The 22,835-nt window shown below is 41.4% G+C and overlaps 1 protein-coding gene across 1 annotated transcript in view; it reads right to left on the reverse strand.

The window, feature by feature from the left end:
- LOC139222527 (pyruvate carboxylase, mitochondrial-like) overlaps nt 1-22,835 on the reverse strand; it is a 274,531-nt gene that overhangs the window by 181,438 nt on the left and 70,258 nt on the right. The window contains exon 11 of the mRNA XM_070854310.1: nt 10,132-10,294. Within this exon, the coding sequence (XP_070710411.1) occupies nt 10,132-10,294 (163 nt within the window). The remainder of the gene's footprint in view (nt 1-10,131; nt 10,295-22,835) is intronic.

Consider the following 22,835-nt stretch of genomic DNA (forward strand, 5'->3'; position numbering starts at 1 on the left):
GTTTGAACTTATGCATAGATATGGATACAGATATGACATCTACTGCTACTATATACTGGAAATGTATGAATTCATGCTCTTTAATGTATTGTTCCTTTGATGATGCCCAAGTGTTGGATGTTCTGCTTGAAAACGTTGTCATCAAACTCATAAAGCAGTAAATGGACAGTGCTCCTACAGTCCTGCTGCAACTCCAATTTACCAACAGGAATTATTTAAGTACTCTCCCAAAATTGAAACCAGTGATCAGAACGTCGGTTGTCCCTACAAGGTGTTCTGTATCACTGTGAGTGAATATGGAGCAGCAGCAATGATTCCAACAAGGGCGTTGCATTGATTGCCCATAATAGTTGGGATTTCCGTTCCGGCACGTGGAACCAGGAGCTTTTAGAGTGAAAATTGAGAGTGTGACAGAGCATTTGAGAGAGGGCGCTCATGCATGTTTCCCCAATTTTCTATAAGCTTTGGTCTTCAAATGACAATAGATTTTAGTGTTTGGCACATTAGACTCTCCTGGATGAGCTGCAGCTATGTGCAAAGCAATTCAATAAGATGACCAAAACCTCCAAACCAAACATTCCTCACTTTCAGTTGTGTTAATTAAAATGTTTCTGACTCCATTTTATTAGGAATGATGTCTGTACAGGTTGTATGTTATTAGTATTGAATTTTTGTCTGGCTATTTTGATAAAAGAAATTACAAATGATGGGACGACACACGTGGAGAGGAGAGGGGATGGAGAGGCATCAGAGCGGCAGAGAAAGGGATAAGAAAGTGAGACGGTAATTGGACAATACCACCTAATGCATGAGCAGAGAATTGAGTGGAGGGTGCACTAATGGAGGAAAGGGAGAAATGTCACTCCATAAAATACTAGGCTAATTTGGGCCCATAATTACCATGCCGATGAGTGGCAGAGATGGAGCGGGAAGGGGGTGGACATTGTCTCGCACTCAAAAGTAGATGAGATTTGATCAGTAATTATGTGAATAAAACACCAGGATGGTTACACATGCAGCTACAAAAAGGACACACAGTTCTTTCCTCTGTCACACACCAGCACACTGCACACTCAACACACACACACACACACTCTCTCTCTGCAGGTGCAAGTCCGCTCACGTTGGAGGCTCTCCACGCATGACCTTCTCAAGGTCAGAGGTGGTTTCTCTGGGAATTACACCATGTACGGCTGCGTGTGTGTCTGTACCTGTGGTGCTGGTGGTTTGCCCTCCTGCAGGTGAGTGTTTCTGGTAGTCCAACACCTGGTCAGGGGTCCTGGCTGTTACTCTAGTTAACAAGATGGTATGTGAACAGAGTGTGTGTGTGTGTGTGTGTGTGTGTGTGTGTCCCTCCCACATGCTCTCTATATTCCGCCTGTCTGTGCATTTGTCACTCGTCACAAGTTTCAGTGTGCTTTCACAATGTAGTTCAGTAATAACTGTTTTACACCAAGATGGATACATAGTTGCCTGTTCTTTCATCATCGCTTCAGTTTTAGTGACCCAGCATCATCATCATCATCACCTCATGGGCCGCTGTTATGCTGCGCCTCCCTTCACCTTTTCCTGGTGAGAGCTTTTTGTTCGACAATATTACAGGAGGATAGTTGCTGTGAGGTGGCTATGTTTCATTTATTATTATCATTATTTAGTTTTTATCAGCTAAGCTCAACACATCTTTTTCAGCTCCTTGACCTTTTCAATTTCCAATTTATCAGTGAGTACCCACACTCACCCAAGGCCACACATACATGTTGCCATGCTTACAAATTGATCAAGAATAAGCATAGGCTGCTTACAGGGATCTGGAGCGGAGGGATAATTTAGCTCTTGAACACACTAAGAACATGCACCTACTCATGGGAATGTGGTTGGGCTGCTTTGCTTTCAGACCACCTGAGTCACCAGCCCAAACAAACTGAAATCAGAGCACCTTTAGATTCTGTTACTATTTGGTTTAGATACCTTTTAACGGCATGTGACATTTTGGGCTGAAAGAAATCTAAATAAAGTGTTGAGGAAATAATTTAAAAGTTAGAACTTTCTCTTAATGCAGAATTTTGAACTTAACAAGCACAAACCAGCCGGAGCTCTTTCACCACCAATTACATAGGTGACTGACTGCTTTGTTTATGGCAATGAGGAAAATTAAAGATAATGGCAGCAAATCATGACACTGTCAACGGGGCCACACCGGCATGGGGTGCAGGATGTTTACGGTGTGCAAATGAAAGTGTTTACGATACTGTGTGGAGCAAAACAAACTCACTTCCTCTAATTAGGACTCAACCTATTTTCAAACTCAAAATTGTTCTTTGGAGGATGGGGCACACACACACATTTGCGCACAAAGAAACAGACAAGTTTGCATAGGCACACACACACACACACACACAAACATACAGCGGCATTGTAAAACGTATTATTAATACATTGAGTGACGCATGCAAATGTGTTCCAATAAAAGAAACAAACAAGAGAACGATGCATGTTGGGGTGGGGTGGAGGAAATAGAGAGACAGATGTGAGTAACACTGGTTGACACATTGAGGAGAAGAGACGACTGATTTATGGGATGAATTATGGGATGGCAGTTAAATCCTTTTTCCGATATTCAAATTCAGACTGATAAGGAGTGAAAGAGGGATGTAAGACAGTGAAGTAGCGAGGTCTTTTTGCTCCCTCCAGGCTGCCGACACCGCCACAGTGAGGGTTTCCATTCCTCTGGAGCTACACAGGCTGCTTTGGATTTCTAAAAAAGTCCACTGAATAGCACATGACAGTGGTGAGGAAGGAAAGAGAGAAGACAAAGGAGGAAAAGGAAGAAGTGAAATGAGGTGCTGAGTAACAGGAGGAGGTGGATAATAAGAAGGCGGGGAGGGAAGGGGAACAGCAGGATTTGGCCTTATTACTTGCTGTCTTTTTGTGGAGGCAGAGACGTTGGGACAGGGGGGAGAGAGAAAGGGGGGTAAGTGAGTGAAAATAAGCAAAGACGGAGGAAAGGAGATATGGTGGAAATGTTTAAAGAAGCAGAGGGATGAGAGAAACATGAGAAAATGGATGGACGAGTGGATGGAGGGTTCGAGGGAGAGAAAACTAAGGTGGTAAGAAATGAGGAGCGTTATTGGCAAGTAAGAACGGAGAGGTTCTGTAGGATGGAAAGACAGGAAGAGAGAAAAAGGAGAAGGACGGATGAAATGGTCAGCCATGACGGAGTGATTCTTATAAACGGAGATAAATGGAGATATCCATATATCCATTTCTATCCATCCATATGTGAAAAGACATAGATGGAAAGACAAAAGTGCAACTGCTGCTCCTTTGTTGATGCTATCAGGTATAGACAGACAACTATCACACACATGCTCTTTACTCCCATACAGTATGACAAAGCCATATTTCCCCCTCTTTACAGGAGAAACATGATTTTAGGCTTCAGTAAAATGTCCTCATCTTCCACTTATCGCACTAAGGGAGTAAGGGCTTTTCCACTTGTGCTTCTTGGAATCAATGTCACATCTTGCCAGGCTAAACTGATCACAGAGCTTACGTGCCAAAAGGTTGGCGGCTATATTGAATGTAAAAAGTGCCTGCTGAGGAAAAATACACTAAAATACAAAATGTCAAGGTGCTGCTTTAATTCTCTCCCCCTCTCCCTGCTTGCTTGCTTGATCCTAAAAAATGCGGTCCGTCCCTCCCTGTCATTCTGTTGACAGCATTGCCACAACCCTCATGCGGTGACATCCGTCACTCCTCATCCTCGTCTCCCCCTCCGCCCCCCCCCATTGCTCACTTCACACCTTAGTCTCATTATTTTCTCTCCGTGTGCCTCTTCTCTCACTTATTTTTTGCCTAAACATGGCACTTTGTTCGCTCTGTTGTATGTTGCTCTGCAGGCTAAATCAACCTTATAACTTAAAGCTATGAATGTGAGGCACAGAAAAAGACGAGATAGTAGAGCTAATACCTGAAGAGTGTTTATTGTCAAGCCGAGTCGCTTATTAGTTGAGATTGACACCTCTAATCTTTCTCCAGTGTTTTACCAGACTGTTTTGCTCCCAGAACAGAGGCAAAGCTCCTTCACTCAGAGCTCCCAATTAAAAACTACTCTTCCTTCCTAGTCTTCAGTATTGCATGAAGCTAGATTAATATTTATGTGATCATAGATAATTTAGTCCGATTTATATACATTTTTAATTCAACATTTATTTTCTAAATGTAAGTTACAATCCAGATACATCCATCAGTTACTGGCAAACAGACTCGCTGGCTCACTGGCCGTTCAGACTGGAAACAGGCCTGCAGGGACAGCATTAGTGGGGGTGCGTTCAGGTACTGGTGACAACTTAAAATACAAAGTTAGGAAGCGAGTTTGAGTAATGACTCCATTACCAGCCTATCAGATGCCAAAACAGTGAATTATAAAACTATAGTTTTATAAACTACAGAAGGATTTTACAACTCTAAATTTATCGCAGTGGCAACCATTTTATTTTCTATCGTGACGATTGCCAAGTAGACATATTTATGGCATAATTAGTAGTAATGTGTGCTTTAATGACTAACAGCATCCGCGTTACAAGAAGTTTTTGTTCAACATGAGGTCAGTTTTTGCTGACCTTGTGTCACCCCAGCTGGTGTGTGCGCTGTTGACTCTCTGAATGAGGCTTTATAGTCATTCACTTTCCTCCCAGTTTTCTTTCCTTGGCCACTTAAATGTTAGATTAACACAGTGTCACAGAATAGAAAGCTGTCTGCACAGCAATGAACAGCACCAGACGGACATAGTGCAGACACAGTACAACAGCAGGGGGCGTGACACTGCAATCGTGGGTCAGACCTTTAAATAAAAGCTGAGTAATGGTTGTTTTTAGTACTGCTCTTTTCCTCACAGAGCACACATCCATCCTGCCTCATTTGCGCCTTTGTGTTGTCTTTGCTCTCTGTCTCTCTCCTCGCTCATTTCCTTCACCCACTCTGAAAGCTCCATTATAAAGGAGATGAGAGAACAAGATAGAAAGCTCTCATATTTATCAATTTTCTACCCAGAGCAGAAAATAAAGTCAAAGAGGCACAAAACAAGGGTGTACCCATTACTGATTTGACCTGCAGGATCTTTGCTTCTGTTCACAAATCCCCATCAGTCTACTGTCTCTACATACAGTGCGACTAACTCGTCCCTCCCCCTGCCTTGATTCCTTGAGTTCTCCCATTTCATATCTTTCCTCATCCTCCCCAATTTCTTACAACACCCAATTTCCCATCTCTCCTCCTGTTCTGCTGTAGCAGCTTTCACAGAGCTGAACACACTGTGCAAGTGACAGACAGCATTTCCAACAGCACCACATGAGTTTTAGGTCGAAGTTTGGTGCCACTGCAGCATCCCCCAAGCTCTGTTTTGAGCCGTTGCCTCTCTAAGATTTGGGTCCTGTTGTGGAGCATATGCATGGGCTCTGGGGATTAATTCACTTGTGTACCCTTTACACTCGTCACAGCAAATTATCCAAGTCGCTTTGGGCACCTCAAGTGACCAAAGCCCCATAGCGTGACAGCTTTCTCACCCTCCTGCTCTCCACCTTTCAGTGTGTCACTCAGCTGCTGACCTTGCCACAGCCCTTCGGTAATAATTCATCCGTCTGTCCCTCAAACGTGGCATTCCTTCATCCACGCCTTCCTGTGTTGATTGTGTTTGGCTCATCAATATTGCATGGCAATGGTGGGGGAGTTGCTGCTGGGTTAACATGTTTCATAGCTCAGCTCCACGGCTAAATGGTGGAGGAAGGCACAGAAAAAAATGGGAGGTGGGGGGGAAGAGAGATGGTGAGTAGATAGAGGGATGAGAGATAGGAAAGTGAGATGGAAATGGTTGGAGGGGAGCAGTGCTTGAAAGGAAAGGGGATAAGGATGTGGAAAATATGTACATTATTTTAAAATGACTGGTAGGCGGGATGGAAGAATCAAGTGATGCAGGCGGGGCTGAAGAGAGAAAATATGGGTGGAAGCGAGGCAGGAAGTCCTTGAAGTGGGAAGGTCACAAGCTATTTCGTGTCTCTCATCGCAGACAAGTTGCTGAGAAAAGCACTATACAATGCAACCAGCAATTTACACAGTGAGAAGTAATGCACCCTGAAAGCAATGGGGATGTTATTTAAATAGCTTGTATTTTTTGGCCTGCCTCTCTCCAAATCAGGTGTGAATCTGAAATGCTGCAGGGATTTGCATACAGCTCAAAAAGCTAAACTGTCAGATAAATGCTTCATGTGAACGTGATGAGTTATCCAGGTTAAAAAAAAAAAACATTAAACACATAAACTGTTAATGAACAAAAATATCTACGCTTGGTTGATAAATTAATGGACTCAAATTCAATTGAAATAAATCTGTGTGCACAACACAACCATCCATCTCTCCCTCAGAACCAAGAGACAGATGATTTGTTTGATTGGAAAGCCACTGGTGCAAGTCGAATTCAATCACATCCAAGGAGTCAAAAATCACTGTATTAAGTCACCTGGCAGCAATGGCAGTATTTTATTCACAGCATCCATGATAAGCTGTAAGAAAGGGAGGGAGGGGCAGTAAGAAAGCAAGGAATTTATAGTTTCCCAAATTTACTGTTTGCAGTAAATTTGACACAGAAAATATAATAACATTGAGCTTCCCTTGTCTGCTTGTCCACACTTGTCAGCTATAGACTGTAGATTTCTGACAGGACACTGAAGCAAACTAAGTGCTCATCACATTACATGACTTATTTTTCTAGCTTCTCTGCACTGTTAGAGAATTCATTTAGCTTTTATGCTGCTGAAGATGGATCCTCCCACGTTCAGCAGAGACGAGGCTACAGACCAAACATAACCCAGCCATTGAGCCCCCAAGGCTTTTTAAGCACCATGCCCTGCTGAGGTCAAATTCACCATTATCACTTAAAATTATCTTTAACACATGGTTCAATTAGTTGTTAAACTAATAAATGGCTGCTTTAGTCTTGGAAACACTGTGATACTTGTTTTAATTCTAATCTGCTGTTTTTATTGATTCAAACTGGCTTTCATTACCATTTCATTATTTGTAAAGCGATTTATGACACTGTAAAAGCCTATAAGAGGTAATAGAGAATCAGCTAAAAGAAACAAAGACGACAGAGGGTTAAACGGGGAAAAATTGCAAGAGAAGAAGAGTGGGCGGGTATACAATCTAAGTTGAAAGGCAAAAGGACCCGACAGCAAAAAGCATCAAGGGATCATACATCAGAGAGAGACATGTAGAGACACCATGAGAAATGGCATATAATATATAGATATTAGGTGTGCGGATATGTAGGACGTGCCTGACGATGGATGCACAGAGCACTCATGTAGTGGCCTTTGTGCCCTCTCATGTGTGAACACTGAAAGAAAATCACAGGTCCTCTCACGCAAAAAAAGGGCGCATGGACACATACTCAATGCTAATTGCCATATCATGCATTTGCAAAAAACTACTGAAGATACAAAATAAAATAAAACACACACAACTAAATGCACTTAAATACACACCCCTCACAGAGAGATGAAGATGAACGCTCATTCAGTCATGCAGAAATACACATGCACACAGGGAAATCATGTCATCCCACTTGCAGACCTCATAATTATATTTATAATTGCTGCACTGAAAGCTACCACATGAACCAATGCCAACGACCTATAATTTGACCGCTGGTTGATCTCTGCAGCTGTGACTGGGTGCACATGTGTTCACATGTTCACACACACACACACACACACGCTCACGCAGTTAAATAAGGATATTCTGTCATATCTCATTGCCATAACGCTCCATTAAGCGTAGATATTTTTCAACAATGCTAATGCTATGCTGCATTCACAAGGCAAAGAAGCAAATAGCTACATAGGACCACCATATAGAGCACACATTTGACATGTGGTGAGGAAAAAGACTTCAATGTGCCGCCATGTGGCCTTGCAAATGTTTTTGCATACACAGCAGACATATATGAAATTTTAATTGTATGCTTAATCTTAGTAGCGAAGAGCTAAACGTGCCCTGTTGGGATCTGGCATTTTACCACTCCATGTTGAAGTGGGACAGTATCTCAGTCTGGAGGAACAATGTGCCAAGAATGTGTCTAATCCACCATCTGAGTGTCACTGGGTCTATGCTCCTTAATGGGAAGCACACAGTGTGTTTTTAGGGAGGAAAAAAACAATTTTTTAAACATTTTTGTTTGGTGGTGTGCTCGCCTTCAGCTATGCGCATTCACATTCTTCTTGTGCTGTTGATGTTTGATACAGTGGGGCAAAAAAGTATTTAGTCAGCCACCAATTGTGCAAGTTCTCCCACTTAAAAAGATGAGAGAGGCCTGTAATTTTCATCATAAGTATACCTCAACTATGAGAGACAGAATGAGAAAAAAAAATCCAGAAAATCACATTGTCTGATTTTTAAAGAATTTATTTGCAAATTATGGTGGAAAATAAGTATTTGGTCAATAACAAAAGTTCATCTCAATACTTTGTTATATACCCTTTGTTGGCAGTGACAGAGGTCAAACGTTTTCTGTAAGTCTTCACAAGGTTTTCACACACTGTTGCTGGTATTTTGGCCCATTCCTCCATGCAGATCTCCTCTAGAGCAGTGATGTTTTGGGGCTGTCGCTGGGCAACACGGACTTTCAACTCCCTCCAAAGATTTTCTATGGGGTTGAGATCTGGAGACTGGCTAGGCCACTCCAGGACCTTGAAATGCTTCTTACGAAGCCACTCCTTCGTTGCCCGGGCGGTGTGTTTGGGACCATTGTCATGCTGAAAGACCCAGCCACGTTTCATCTTCAATGCCCTTGCTGATGGAAGGAGGTTTGCACTCAAAATCTCACGATACATGGCCCCATTCATTCTTTCCTTTACACGGATCAGTCGTCCTGGTCCCTTTGCAGAAAAACAGTCCCAAAGCATGATGTTTCCACCCCCATGCTTCACAGTAGGTATGGTGTTCTTTGGATGCAACTCAGCATTCTTTCTCCTCCAAACACGACAAGTTGAGTTTTTACCAAAAAGTTCTATTTTGGTTTCATCTGACCATATGACATTCTCCCAATCCTCTTCTGGATCATCCAAATGCTCTCTAGCAAACTTCAGACGGGCCTGGACATGTACTGGCTTAAGCAGGGGGACACGTCTGGCACTGCAGGATTTGAGTACCTGGCGGCGTAGTGTGTTACTGATGGTAGCCTTTGTTACTTTGGTCCCAGCTCTCTGCTGGTCATTCACTAGGTCCCCCCGTGTGGTTCTGGGATTTTTGCTCACCGTTCTTGTGATCATTTTGACCCCACGGGGTGAGATCTTGCGTGGAGCCCCAGATGGAGGGAGATTATCAGTGGTCTTGTATGTCTTCCATTTTCTAATAATTGCTCCCACAGTTGATTTCTTCATACCAAGCTGCTTACCTATTGCAGATTCAGTCTTCTCAGCCTGGTGCAGGTCTACAATTTTGTTTCTGGTGTCCTTTGACAGCTCTTTGGTCTTGGCCATAGTGGAGTTTGGAGTGTGACTGTTTGAGGTTGTGGACAGGTGTCTTTTATACTGATAACGAGTTCAAACAAGTGCCATTAATACAGGTAACGAGTGGAGGACAGAGGAGCCTCTTAAAGAAGAAGTTACAGGTCTGTGAGAGCCAGAAATCTTGCTTGTTTGTAGGTGACCAAATACTTATTTTACCGAGGAATTTACCAATTAATTAATTAAAAATCCTACAATGTGATTTCCTGGATTCTTTTCCCCCATTCTGTCTCTCATAGTTGAAGTGTACCTGTGATGAAAATTACAGGCCTCTCTCATCTTTTTAAGTGGGAGAACTTGCACAATTGGTGGCTGACTAAATACTTTTTTGCCCCACTGTATGTAGCAGAGACTTACAATCCTAAGTAGGAGGGGCTACTTGTGTGTTTTTGCGATATAAGGTATCAAGGCTTGATTACTACAAGTGTTCTTTCTGCCTCATATGGATCAATTAAATCTATTTAAATCAAATCTACTTTGAAGTGTTTTTTTTTCTCACCAAAATAGTCTGAACTTGCAGACTTTCCCCAGGCTAAGTGACGTCAAAACATTTGGAGATCAACTCTACCTCAATCCTTCCGGTGTCCGGTTGGAAGCCTCTGGCCGGGTCTTCAGTCGTCACTCTGCACTGGATTGCGCTGCCGTTCACCCTGATCTTGTCTTGTTTGAGGCTCAGCTCTGGCAGGCTGCGACCCTCACAAATATGCAGCTGGGCATGCACCAGGTCCACACTGTTTAAGAGACACAGGCAATGAGGTGAAAAAATTGATTGAAGTCCTGAACATTGTGTGAATAGCCTTTAATTCCCCTTGGTGTTGGTGTGAAGAACGTTTTTCTTCCGCTTACACCAAGGTTTAAAAAGACCAGTAAGAACATGCATTCAATACAAAACATCTTTAGCTATTCCTGACCTCAAATCAGAGTGAGGAGGGTGTGGAATTGCAGTGAATGCTAACAAATTAATCTGTGATGCATGACAAGGAAGCAATCCCTCATGAATTCCCCTTAATAGCAAAACAAGTAGATGACAACAAAAGAAAACTTGAGTTATAATTTGATGCAGCTGAAACAATGGCTCCTGGGGAAGCAAGCAGCATTTGGAAAATCCAGATTTACATATGAAAACTACTAATAAATTAGAAACTTAACTTGTCCTTGATTAGCGACATGTGCTCAGGTATGCCACGAAGAATTTCAAACAACCGGGCCCTAGGATATGTATTAGTGCCAAATCATCTGCAACTAGAGCAGTATTATTTTTTATCTTGAATCTGCGATGCAGAACTTCCTTTTTATCCGGAGCATCACAAACTTCTCTTGGACACTTTGGATTCACACAAGGCTCGATCAGCATTGTGTGAATGTATGTATGTGAATGTAACAGAAGTTTATTTATATGTGAAAGCCAGACGCTTCAGCTTTAAAGAGAAAGATTTTGGCTTCAGTTAAATTGTGAGTGCTTGCTTACGTAAACACACATACACACAAGATGTTACACATTGCAAAGAAGCCCGGCAACAAACAGGCTTGTGATTGGGCAAATAACGCATGATTGTTTCACTCCGTTGAAACAAGTAAACCTTTGCTTGAGTGGTATACTGGTATATATTGTGGTATACTCTGTGCTAAAGGTCACTATAATGACTGATAAAGCAAAATCCGGAATCTGAAAATAATTTGGACACAAAAATGGCAGCTAAGAAAATTGCAGTTTGTTATATTCACCTTTTAAAATGTAAATAACATGAAAATGTAACAAATAAAAAATTAGGTTTTAGGTGCTATGGCACCAACTGTGAAATAAACACCATTTACATGTACAGTATGTTTTATTCACATATCTAAAAATACATTTTAGCCCATTAACGTACACACTATGCAAATATTGGGTCAGTCATTACGCAAAATTTAAATGTGAGAGGGACAGAGATGAGTTATTTTCCATGAGTTGTAAGCCTTAACACCAATTTTAGCTCATCTGTATGCATTTATTCAAATGTAAATCTCAAATGAGCCCTGCTGGGTTAAGCTTCATGACCTTCCGCAGTCTTGTCTTCGTTTGTTTTGTGGACATTTTTGTGCACATTTTAAATGCACCAGTGGACAGACACAGAGGGTGGGGACAAATAACTCTTAAATGGCTGTGTCCCTGCACCCAATCTGCTGCCAAACATAAACACACTCAGACAACTGGGAAGCCACTCCGCCTTGAAGGGTGAACGAGAGACAGAAGGCGCGCACATTAGCAAACAAGCTCGGATTTTGGACACCGTCTTGGCTTCCGTCTCCTTAATGTCTCAATTAGCTGGTATCCACATTCTGGCCAAACAGAAGGACAATTATGCATAAGCCTGGTGTGAAATGTGTTGGTGGAAAAAAAACAGATCCGCTCTTGATAACTTGGACAGACACTAACGTCATGTTTTTGTTACACTTTCATGAATATGTTGGTATTTTTGAATTTAGCTCTGCTCGCATACTTACATGATGAAAAGGCCAAGATGAAATGAGTGACGCTACGAGCGATGGACCCAACAGTGGTTATGGAAATTATTCTCAGTTTCCCAGTGTTTTATTGCTTAATTAGGATATCAGTCTGGTACCACACTCAGATTTGTTACTTTGCAGAGTAAGGCATATTATCAGGACACCGAACATGAAATTTTGTCTCTCCAACTCTTTTTATGTGAAATAACTGTGGCCAGGAGTTCAATGTTTGAGCTGAAATGTAACAGCCTTTTTATTAAGTTTCAGCTCAAACAGTGAAATCTCCACCATTGCATCATATTCAGCCTTGATGATCTGTTTTGATTCCCTCATCTCCTAAACCATGATGGTAAACCCAAGCTGAAACAAAGATAATAATAAGGAATACTAGAGCTGAAGTCTGGTAAAATGTGTTTGCTCATTAATTTGTTCTGTCAGTAGTTCACTCATTAACCCAATCAGTATTAATGAGAAGTCATGCAAAAGAATAAAAAACAGCACTTAAAAAACAAGCATGCAAAGGTGAAAAGCCTTATGAGGTGACATATTAGTATAGTCTAATGGCTGCCTTTTCACAGTGCTTTCATAATATGCAAATAAATGCATTTCAGTGTCAAACAAGGCAACTGAAATGAACATTTTGTTAGTCAAGTCAAACACTTGGCACCTATGCATAGACTTTTTTTATTACATATAAATCATGTTTGGCCTAGTTTTTTCCCAAGCATAATTCTTCTACTTTGAAAACATAAGGCAACGCTGATTGAATGAGGACCCTCGAGGGTTTATGAAATTCATTGTATACTAATTTGACTCAGACAAATTAAAGAGCCTGCAGCAACATCTGTCCCTCAGTGCAGCCAGTTACAGAATAAAAGTCCCTTGTATCATTAGCAAATTCCACAATAAGGCCGAACTACACAGGAAGAGGATGATGCGCCTTCAGCGAAAGGAGGAGTTGGAACATGCACTGCAGCACATGCACACTCTCAACACAAGTGTGATGACAATTAAATACTGCTGCTTGTACCTGTTGGCAAAACTCAGTGCTAGAGAACACAGAGGATTAACCAAAGACACTGAGGAGGATTGACATGAAACATCTGTACAATATCGCCACCATTGGGGATGAGAGTTTGAAACGGAGACAACACGACTGGGAATAAGAACTCTTACTGCACAGTACTGCCACATGGCAGGACAGACTGTTAACTAATAACCATTCAATCAGATTTTATGGTATACACATGTTTCATATTAATGTATCAGATTAACATAAATCAGGCTGGATGCAAACATTATGTACAAAACATAACATGTAGGGGCACATAAGAAATCCATTATTACTTCACTGCTCGTAATTGTCTGCTTGTATTGTTATCTTGTATTTCAATTACCCCAGCTTTATTTTTATCCGCTAGTTTCCTTTACACATCATGCCAATAAAAAGAAAAAATAAGTAGAGTTATTAAAGAAAACTATACATCTCCAGTAAAATAGCTTTTCATGTGCAACGTGCCTTTTTAATTTGGTCAATTTAGTGCTGAACTCAAAAGACTCAATCAAAGGTAGAAACTTTGGAAGTAGTTTTATTTGATTGGATATTTTATTGTATGGACGTCTTATTTACACAGACGTATTAATGCTAATGCTAATTAATACAGATGTATAGTACACCCAGAAAATTGCTCCAATTATTTTTATTGGAGCAGTTATTTTTCATTTATTTGTAATTCTAGTATCAATAAGTGTGCAAGACAAAACATTTTCTGCTGTAAACGGAGCATTAACATTAGCGACTTTTGTATTTATCCATGACCAAAATTCATCTCAACTGAAAGTTGTTCCATCTGAGTATTGTGAAATCTAACCTAAAAGTTATTGACCCCCACTAGTTCCAACTCTCCATGTTGTGCATGTACCCTGTCATGTACAGTAAGGACCCAACGAGCACGGTGCGCACGGCAGACTGAACATGGCAGTTTAATTACATTAGCGCCCCAGGAACCAAGAAGTAACTCCTGAGCTGCACCGCTACCTGGCCCGAGGTTTGCTCTGTGCCAATTAGTTGGTGGGAATTTGATTAAACAGAAATTTATTTAGGAATATCCAGCATGAAAGCACAATATAAACTGAAATAATAAGGTCTTAAAACTAGATTTGGACTCAGGGCCCCTTTACAGAGCAGGGCCTCAAGATTGCATTAGGTAATAATGCAGGACCTGCCTTAAGGCCCTTGTCATTTCAGTTGGTATTGCAGTTTAATAGTGCCTATTTCCCCAAATTGGCAAATTATCACAGCACAACAAGCCAAATGCAACACAGTGGAAAATCGGACTCCTTTTTCATGATATGCTAGAAGCACAAGAAAGCCGTGGAAATAAACTCTGCGGTAAAGGTTAGTTTGTTTTCTGTTTTCTATTCAGATATTATCCATTTAAAAAGTCATTAATAACTGTTCATTTAGGGGCACATTATTAATGAATGGTTCCCAACTTTCTGCTGAATGATCACATAATATTTATGTATTTGTACATTTACTCTGTCTACATATCTATGCATCTATCCCAACCTTTACTTTGCATTTTCCTAAAAAACCAAAGAACCTAAAAATGTCAAACTAAATTCTGTGTCTATTCTTTTGTGTCTATCTCCTACTGGGGAATTGTTTTGTCGCGCTTTGAGGTTCTGATGTGTCAAAGGTGTGAACCGGTTCCTTATTTCTGACAGTGCTAAAGAATATATAAAGCCTTTAAGACGTCAAACCTAATATCGCATGTCTATTTTCCTGCCTGGCACCCCCAACTGTTTGCCGGTGGTGCCTTTGCCTTGGCTTCTGAATAGCTGCCAACTTTATATTTGATCTCTGACAATCCAAAAAGAAAAATGGGAACCCCCCTGAGTATCATAGAACATATGTCTACTCACTGAATCTGTTCTTTGAAAGTCTGTCAGTACCTTTACCTCACAGCCAAGTACATTATTTTGCATTTGGTCCTGCCTTCTATGCAACAACGTTGTCTAAGGCTTCCGATATGCTTGTAAATATCTTACATTTGCTCTCTGATGAAATCACCAATGCACTAAAACATAAATGTATTAGACTGCCGAATCACATGGAGGCCCAAATTATTTACAGCTACGTGTTGGCTACATCCCCCTAAGTCCTCTCTTAGCCAGATTTTATAGCAGCACCTGAAGAGCCTTTTTTGGCATAAGCAGTGTAAATCCTTCCCTTTCCAACTGACACATATGCCGTATATGAATAAAATAGAACACCTGAAGCAGAAACTAAACAGTCTAGAGCATAAAGTAGATGCACACACCTCTGCACACCATCTCAGATTTCAGCTCATATGACTAAACACATTTTCTTGGCACCTTTAAATATGATTTTTAGAAAAATGTTTAAATGTCAAAGCCTGTATTCAGTTGGCCTTTTGTTTTGGAGAAAGGCCCTGGTGGAAATCTTCACATTTAACACTTCCACACTAAAGCACCACTTTTAGGATACCAAGACAAATCAGCTCTCATGGCCCAAGCAAAAGTCTAAACTCTGATTGAACTTAACAGGTTTCCCTCCAAGTCTCTTCAAAGATGAGGAAAAAAACCTTTCATCTAAAGCCCAGGTCAATGCCACGCACATATTGTTTATCCGCTGATGCAAATGTTTGATCTGAGCTAAAGCATGTCTTAACAGTCTAACATACTCAAACCTGACAGAACATTTTGTTGCAGCGCATTATGACTTCAACATTAACTGGGTCGGCTCTAACATCTCATTATCCACACGTCAGGTTAGGTAGTGTTGAGTATTAACATCAAAGACAATGGACATCCGGCACTGAGAATGTGTGTGAGGCTTGGCTATGTTAAATCATATTGTGAGACCATAAAACCTGCACATTTACAGATGAAGCACTAAAGGAATCACGGTTGTGTTACTATGACAACCTGCAACCATGAGCTGTCGTGTCATTAGCTGTGCCCTACAGGAACTGCATATAATTTGGCTTTTTAATATGATGTTTAATATCCATTATGTTTTGCTAGGTTTTAAATCATAAAATGTAGTAAATGTAACTTTTTCAATTCAAGTGTTTACAAAAATGCACCATGAAAAATATGGAAATAAACGAACCTTGTTGCACCCTTGGCTTGTCCTTCGGGCACCCTAATGCTTGCAGCACCTACTTTGGGAACCAGTGTTTTAAAGAATACACTTGACAAATGAACTGAGCCTTCTGTGTGACAAGAAATATTAGTGTAACTTCAGTTTATTATAATGCTGCCAGCCTAGCTTGTCCAACCCACTAAAACCTATGATTAATTAACCGACACGCAAGATTCCTAACACAAAGACAACTTTGTGGCATGGTGTGCCTCTGTACGACAAAGTGACGAATATGCATTTCAAAGCACGATTTTACATTCTCCTTTAAGAGGGGATCATCATGGCTTTACTGCAGGTCGTCTCCAGAGTCAAGAGTGCAATGAAGGTTTCATTAAAAAGTAATTCTATTAAAATGAATTATCTTGTCCGCCCTGAGTAATGCAGGGGGTTAGATTGCCAGGGTTGAGGAGATCAGAGTGGAAGATGTATAATGTACTGACCTGCGACAGAGGGGCGAACACCTGAACACACACACTTACTGTGCTGCTTTCTTTCCGAATTCCATTAAGTCTCCAATATGTTCATGAAAATGTGCCTATAGTATATGCATATAGGACAGAAAGTACTCATGATGGTGTGGCCACTTCCACATGTGCGTGCACAGACACACACACACAACTTAACCCCACTGGACACGTCCCTACATTATTACAGTACATGGAAAGTACATTAGACTCATGAGACACACATGAGACACACACACACACAGTCTCTCTCAAAGTCCAGCACCCACGTACATTCATATTCAGCAGCATACATACAAACTCTGTTTCAATCTGTCACATGTGCACACGCATACACACACAGAGAGCACAACGGCCTCGTACTAATTGCATATCATTTTCAGTCGTTTCACTCAGAGCTCGTTAGCGAGGGAGAAAAGGGTGGCTGTGAGCCCAGAACTAAAAAGGGGAGAGGGAGAGAAAGGAAAAAGAAAGAAGTATAGTAAGAGGAAAACAGCTTGTTGTGGCCATAAGAGATAAATAAATAAATAAATAAATAGTCAAGAAAATATGATAGGCAGGGAGCTAAAGAAAATATTCTACACCAGTCTTGAGATCCACAAGGATGACAGAGATTGAGAGATATGAAGAAAAAAAAAAGAGTAGACGACAGCTATGCATCCCCAACTTAACGCAAGGGAGCGGAAAATGAACTGAGGGGAAGCAGAGGGAGTGGGAGTATGGAAGAGGATAAAAAGCTGAAGGCCAAAACCGAAAGAGCGAGTGGGAAAAGTGGGAGTGTGGAAGGGATTGGATTTGGCCTTGCTCGAAAAGGACAAAAGGACGGAAGGCAATGCAACAGTGGGAGGAAGCGAAGGTGGAAGGCAAAGAGGCTGGCGATAGGAGTTGGGATAGGAGTGACGGGAGCATGGCGACGAAAAGGGATAAGGGTAGGGTATGACGAAGGAGGGATGACTCCGGCTAAGGGTGGAGGATGTTAAATTACAGAAGGAGAAGATGAGGAGGGGAGGAAAGGAGGAGGTGGGGCTACAGAAATAATTATACTGAGTTTAAAAAGGAGAAAGAGGAACCTTTGGACAGAGCCAGACCAGCTGATTCTACTCTTTATGCTAGGTTTTGGCTAACCAGCTGCCAGCAGTAGCTTTGTAGTGAATGGACAGATAGAGTGGTATCAATCTTCTTCTCCAAGAAAGAATTATTATTCTCAGAAAGAAAGCGAATCAGGATATTATTAACTTGAATATGACAGATGGAAGAAGTGACGGGAAAATGAGGGGAACTGAGGGATGGAAAAGTTCAACATGAAACTGAATTATAAACATGATACCATTTTTATCATGTTTATAATTCAGCTTCTCTCGTCTTTGGGGTCAAGCTAGCTCTGCAAAAACATTCACCGATCCAGCTCAACCACCTGTCACACACTCACTTACAGCTGATACAGTCATGTGTGATACTTCCTGACACAGATATCATACCGTGAAGATCTCTTACTGTTACGACCCTAGACGCTGTAAGTATGATACAAATCCTGTTTTAATTTCCCTCTCCTAAAAACTCCTTTCCTTACATTGCTTCTTTTCTGTCTCCCCTCTTCTTCTCCCCTCCTTTCTCCTCCTGCTGCTCGTCCTTTCATCTTCCATTGTTTCCAGCCCCCCCCCACCTCCCGCATGTGGCCGTGAAATGCAAAACATTTACTCCTTTTGAAGTGAACACTTGATTTTATAACTTCATTAGCGCGCGAGTATAAGTCCACACTGTATCAGGGTGTGTGTGGGTGTGTGTGCGCCTGTGTGTGTGCTTTTCCTCGGCATTCGGGTTTGTTAATGTTCGCACAGGCCGCGTCTCCGGTAAATACATTTTCAAGATGGCTCAGGGGCATGTTGTAAAGAACAAAGTAGAAATGTATTTCTCATTTCGGTAAAACTAATGCAGACTCTTGTCTACCAAATGTGCACCACATACCCCCTCCCCACACACACACTCTTGTCTAAATAAATAAATGGAAATATAGCCAACGTGCTTCCAAGTGGGGCCTGCAGGAATGGAAATGGAGAGAAAGAGAGGATAACGGAAAGTGTGGTAGCAATGGATGGCGAGGGAATAGGAAGGATGGATAAACACAAACAAAAACAACAGTGGAAATCAAGAGGGAGAAGTGGAAGAATAGGCCCTCGAAGAAAAGGTGGCCCAGAGAGAGAAATGAGACAAAGAGAGACGGAGGAGAGCATGAAGGACAGATGGAAAGGACAATAAAGACGGGTAAATGGAGCGAGAGAGAATATGAAAGAAAAACAAACGAAGATGAAGCACAAGACGCGGAGAGAAAGGCAGAGAGGATGGCGAGGAGGAAGGCATCGAGTCTCCCGTCTTGTTATGTATGAATTTCATTAGACGGTTTTAGACAGCAAACAGAGGAAGAAGAAGAGGGAGTCCGGCGAGGGGAGGTGAGAAACAGAGAGACAGACGGGAGCGATGAGTTGTCTGCATGAGAGAGGGGAGGAAATAAGAAATTTGAATCATTGTGGCATGAGGATGGCATTTTGACATCAATTTAGCCGGCAGCCAAAAAACTATGCTGCCTGTTCAATACGCAAATGCAAAGAGAACATGGTCGGAGATGGCGGCACAGGGGAATAAAGGGATGAAGAGAGGGGAGAAATAGTAATCACAGTTTATCAACGTGAGGCGAGGACAAAACTCTGAATGGGAGTGGGGGGGTGGATGGAGTGGAGTGGAGAGAGGAAAGGGAGGACAGGACTGATTTAGGACACTCAAAAATATTAATTGTTTTCCCAATTAAGCCTGAAAATGGACAGAGTTAAAATTATGTGTGAAGAATAGTTGTGGGTAAACAGAGGAATAAACAACAGTTGGAGGACATGAGTGGAGGAGGACAAGACAAGGAGGCAGTGAGGGGGTGGAAAATATGGACACACACACACACACAAAAACGGGATCCTATCTGATTAGATTTCCTCTCCTTTTCAGCTCGCTTTCTCTGCTATTTTCTCAGGCCTCACTATCAGCCTATTAATTAATTCCTGCTTTCCTTGTTATGAAGCAGATGGAACAGTGAGGAGGAGAATGCAAAATAACTCAGGCGTCCAGAAGGCAAGCGAGGAACGAGATGAGAACGGCCGAAAGGAGAGAGACGGCGCATGCAGATAAGAGGAGGGGGGGAGGAAAGCGGATAGAAAACGGGGAGAGAAAGAGAGAGAGAGAAATTTAATACAGAGAACAACAAACAGCACAAATACAGAGGGCTTCAGATGATACTGATGACAATGAAAACCAGGCCAAAATATTATATAAGTGATATCAAACTACACGCAGCAATCTTCTGCCAATATATACAGTTAGATATCATAAAAGCCAAAGTTATCTTAAGGAATGAAAATAATCATCTCATTGGCTTCATCCTTTAAGTCATTAAGCAACCTACCGCTGACAAGATCATAGCATATACACACACTATATAAAAATATCATTAAGACATCATCACAGATAATTACCATAAAGACACAAAGAGCACTGCTAAGAAGTTTGGCAGCGTCTGCAGTCTTGCACGCTGAATCTTACATGACATGCAATCATCTATTGTTCTGTGGTACCAAACCAAAAGATGGCTGTTTTTCTTTGGTTTTGGGTGTAGGCACAGCTACTGTCTAACGTCATAAAGGTTTAGGGGGAAGTGTATTCCTAAACTAGTTCCTGAGGTCCACTGACAGCCTCTGTCTATTGCCACGACTACATGAACTGCTAATAACTGCAGACGCATCATATAGTTATTATTACACCAGTGGTTCTCAAACCTCTGTCATGGCCTCCTTCAGGGGACTAAAAAAAAGTCCATTCGTTCCACTGCATCAAACAAATGTATCATGCAACCAACAAGTATTCTCATTCATAATCAATTAAGCATTAATCGATCAATGTTTACTAATCAACTGTATTGAAAGTAAAAACTGCCTAAGGTATCATTTTTAAATATCTTGCTTGAACTTTTTTGCTTGATGGCTGGCAAACAATTAATCCAGGGGTGGCCAAACTTCCAACCAAAGAGCTGCTGGTTAGCACTTCCTAGAGTACAGGGGTGGGAAATCATGAGTGAAATGACCTGCTGATGTGAGTTAGGATGAAAAACCTGCAGACTGTTGGCTCTCTGCAGCTGGCCTCCCTTGGATTAATCAGTTATCACAGCTGTGTAACAATCTTCCGTCAATCCAATAATCAATGAATCGACTAATCATTAGGGCGCTAGTGTCACGCATGGTTCAACAACAATGTGTATATTTATTTAATATTTAGCTCGCACGCATCAGCAGGTGTTTTTCGCCGTCGGCTGTCAAAGGCTAAATGCCTGATTTGATATCACTGTCCAGCGTGTGACCTTTAGAGTTCAGCAGCATGTCAGCAGCAGATTTATGTCCCGTGGGATTCACTCTTCATTTACATTTGACTTGCGTCTGAACTTTTAACTTTGCAGTGGATCATTTTTCAAGGCCTTCTTGGGAAACCGGGATGAGTGAGTGCTCTCCCACATACGGTCAAGATTGATGTGTAAAATTGATGTGCTGGGGTGCGTTCAGAGACACCACGCTGGTTGATTAAACTTAGATATTGACCTGATGTCTGTCTCCATAGCTCTGTATTGACTAGACTGTGCTGGTGTTCCTGAATCAGGGGCTGGTTTGAAATGAAACCCTTGAACTCATTTGATTATAACCCTTTAAATAAGACTACATAACCTTTCACATACAAACTCTCATGTACGGGTTAAGTGGAAACCTGACCAAGTCGACGGTGAGCGTAAACATGGTGCTGAGTTTGTCAAGTGGACTCCTCTAATCATAGCTTTTGCTTTGAATATGGTTCAAAACACAGCCAGAAGGCAAAACAGTAAAATCTCAAGACCCACAAGCCTCCATGAACCCTGAATAACCACACACCTACACAACACTTGCACATGTATCTATACTGTGTGCTTCACTCTTATCTGTGCATTCCAGGTACTGTATCTTAAAGAGAAAAAACCCACCATGCAGCAGATGTCATATGTTATTTTTGTGACCTTGGAAAGTATCTCTACTTAAGATGTGCATAATAACAAATCATGTTCTCCTTGTAGCACTTGTATTTTTCCTCCTATTACTTTAGGAGTGAAAGGTTATCCTCACATAATTCCTACATTACTGATTAACAACATTCAAGTATAATTATCAACTGAATGAGCTGAAATGTTCAAACTAATCATTTTAGTTACGATGGAATTCGCCTGCCTTTATAAGCCAAAAGCGGTCTAATGATTTGTTCAGATTTAGGAAAATAGGAGAAAGTTAAAGTTTTGAAATACACTACAGCAGTCATGCAGAATGTCATTTAAAAATAGCCAATTATTCGCCAACCCTGAAAATCAGACACTACAGCTCAGTTAGAGGGTCACTTCAATCAAGATTTTCATTTAAAGGGATGATGCTTATGTGAAGCACAGGTCAGCAAGGCGGTCCATATACAACAAGTCAACAAAATACTCAAATGCACACCGGTATGGGCACAAACACACACCGAAAAATGCAAAAGCCCATATAGGCCTTGATAAAATGCAATCCAAGTTCTCTCACTCGGAAAATTGCACAGTGGAAGTCACAAATAGAGAGAAAGACAGAGGGAAGCGAGAAACATAAGCCCACACAAAAATAGACACACATACACAGACACACACAGATTTGTGCATCCACACACACGAGTACACATGTAGTTAAAGATGCATCAGCAGACACACTGCACATCTAGCACACATGCACACAAAGATATCCAACAAGCAGTGCATATATAACACATGAACATGCCTGTTAATGTGTGATATATATATATAGAAAAAACACACCACACACAGATACACACCCTGCATACGCATTCAATGACACAAGCATATGAGTCATAGACCAGCCCAGATAACATGATAAGTGTAAATTATGAGCTGTGGCAGAATAAAATGGAGGCAACAATGAGGAGGGAGTACAGCGGGGAGAAAAAAAAATTGTATGCAATAAATACAACATGAAAAAGAAGAATGAAGGCTGCAGTGCAGAGGAAAGAAGAAATATTGAGGGAAGCATAAGTACACAAGTTAACAGAGAGGAA

Source organism: Pempheris klunzingeri, chromosome 23, assembly GCF_042242105.1.
Source record: "Pempheris klunzingeri isolate RE-2024b chromosome 23, fPemKlu1.hap1, whole genome shotgun sequence".
In the NCBI taxonomy this organism is placed as follows: Eukaryota; Metazoa; Chordata; class Actinopteri; order Acropomatiformes; family Pempheridae; genus Pempheris; species Pempheris klunzingeri.